Source organism: Entamoeba invadens (genome assembly GCF_000330505.1).
Source record: "Entamoeba invadens IP1 unplaced genomic scaffold scaff_1105074726079, whole genome shotgun sequence".
Taxonomy (NCBI): Eukaryota; Evosea; order Mastigamoebida; family Endamoebidae; genus Entamoeba; species Entamoeba invadens.
The window spans coordinates 171,407-172,649 of NW_004191893.1; the positions used below are offsets into that span (position 1 = coordinate 171,407).

Below are 1,243 nucleotides of genomic sequence, written 5' to 3' on the forward strand. Positions count from 1 at the left end.
TTCGCTTATTTTTTACTATATTTGTGTGTGATCTTGAAATAATATGATTTTATTATACATATTATGAGGGTTTTCAATTTTTATCTTGATTTAAATATTTGAATTGATAATAAACGGGAAAACGACGCAACACTAAAAAATGTAAATTTTTATTTTTTGATTGACTTTTTTTGATTTTTGGTCACCGAGCATTTCACTTTGTTCTCCCAAAAAAACGCACAAAAACGGAAGCCATTCGTTATTTGATACAGACGGAAATCATTACTATTCATTGACTCTTTTAATTGGTAAAATCAACTATAATTCAACCAATTAAAAATCAATAATAATTTTTTGTTGAAAACTATGGACTATTTGCCACCCCAATATTGGAAATAATAGATATAATTTACGAATAAAACAGATATTGAAAACCAATAAGAACTCAAAATTTACAATGAGCGCCGTGGTCCGGAAATTGACTCGCAGTCCAACAGTCAATCACCTTGGTGGGGGAAGCGATGCCTTTGTCTTCAAAATCGATTACACCCCCAAACTGACCGAGACGCTCTTGCCGCCTAAGGACGACGAACGGTTGACTGTGATCTTCGACTTAGACGAGACACTCATTCACACGCATTCTTTATTGCCAGAAGACTCAAAACACTCTCGGGAAACTTGTAAAGTCGTTGTACAAAACAAGGAATATACAACAAGCATCCGTCCTGGCGCAATACAATTCTTACGACAACTCAGTAAAACGTGCGAGGTTGTATTGTTCACCGCTTCGAAACAGGTCTATGCAGACCAGATAATCGACTACATGGAGAAGGATGGAAAGATCTTCGAACACAAACTGTATCAACAGAGTTGCAAGAATAAGTTCGGGCGTGTCTATAAGGACGCTACAAAGCTTGGAAGAGACATCAAGAACGTCGTCATCTTCGACGACTGCGAACTCGTATGGACGATGACACAAGACAAACTCGTAGTGTGCAAACGATACGAGGGCGGACAGGATGACAACGAAATCGACAACATGCAGAAGCACCTCGACAAAGTCATCAACGAGCGGCTCACAACCTCGTGTTTTTTCTAATTGTAACATTCTTTATTTTACTGCTCTTTTTTCTGTTTAAATGGGCTTTTTTGTTCAATTCTGTATAAATTATACCCAACTCCTGTATTTCAAAATTGGAAGTGTAGTAAGACAAAAAAGTATTCGATATAACTTAATATGGGTAATTTTACTATTCATTTTTTG

The 1,243-nt window shown here is 36.5% G+C and overlaps 1 protein-coding gene across 1 annotated transcript; it reads left to right on the forward strand.

Moving 5' to 3' along the window:
* Window positions 1-436: 436 nt before the first annotated feature.
* EIN_032870 (carboxy-terminal domain RNA polymerase II polypeptide A small phosphatase, putative) lies at window positions 437-1,078 on the forward strand (the record flags this gene model as incomplete). The annotated part of the gene is made up of 1 exon (XM_004185774.1): window positions 437-1,078. The coding sequence occupies one exon, from the start codon at window positions 437-439 to the stop codon at window positions 1,076-1,078; it is 642 nt and encodes a 213-aa protein (XP_004185822.1).
* Window positions 1,079-1,243: the final 165 nt, after the last annotated feature.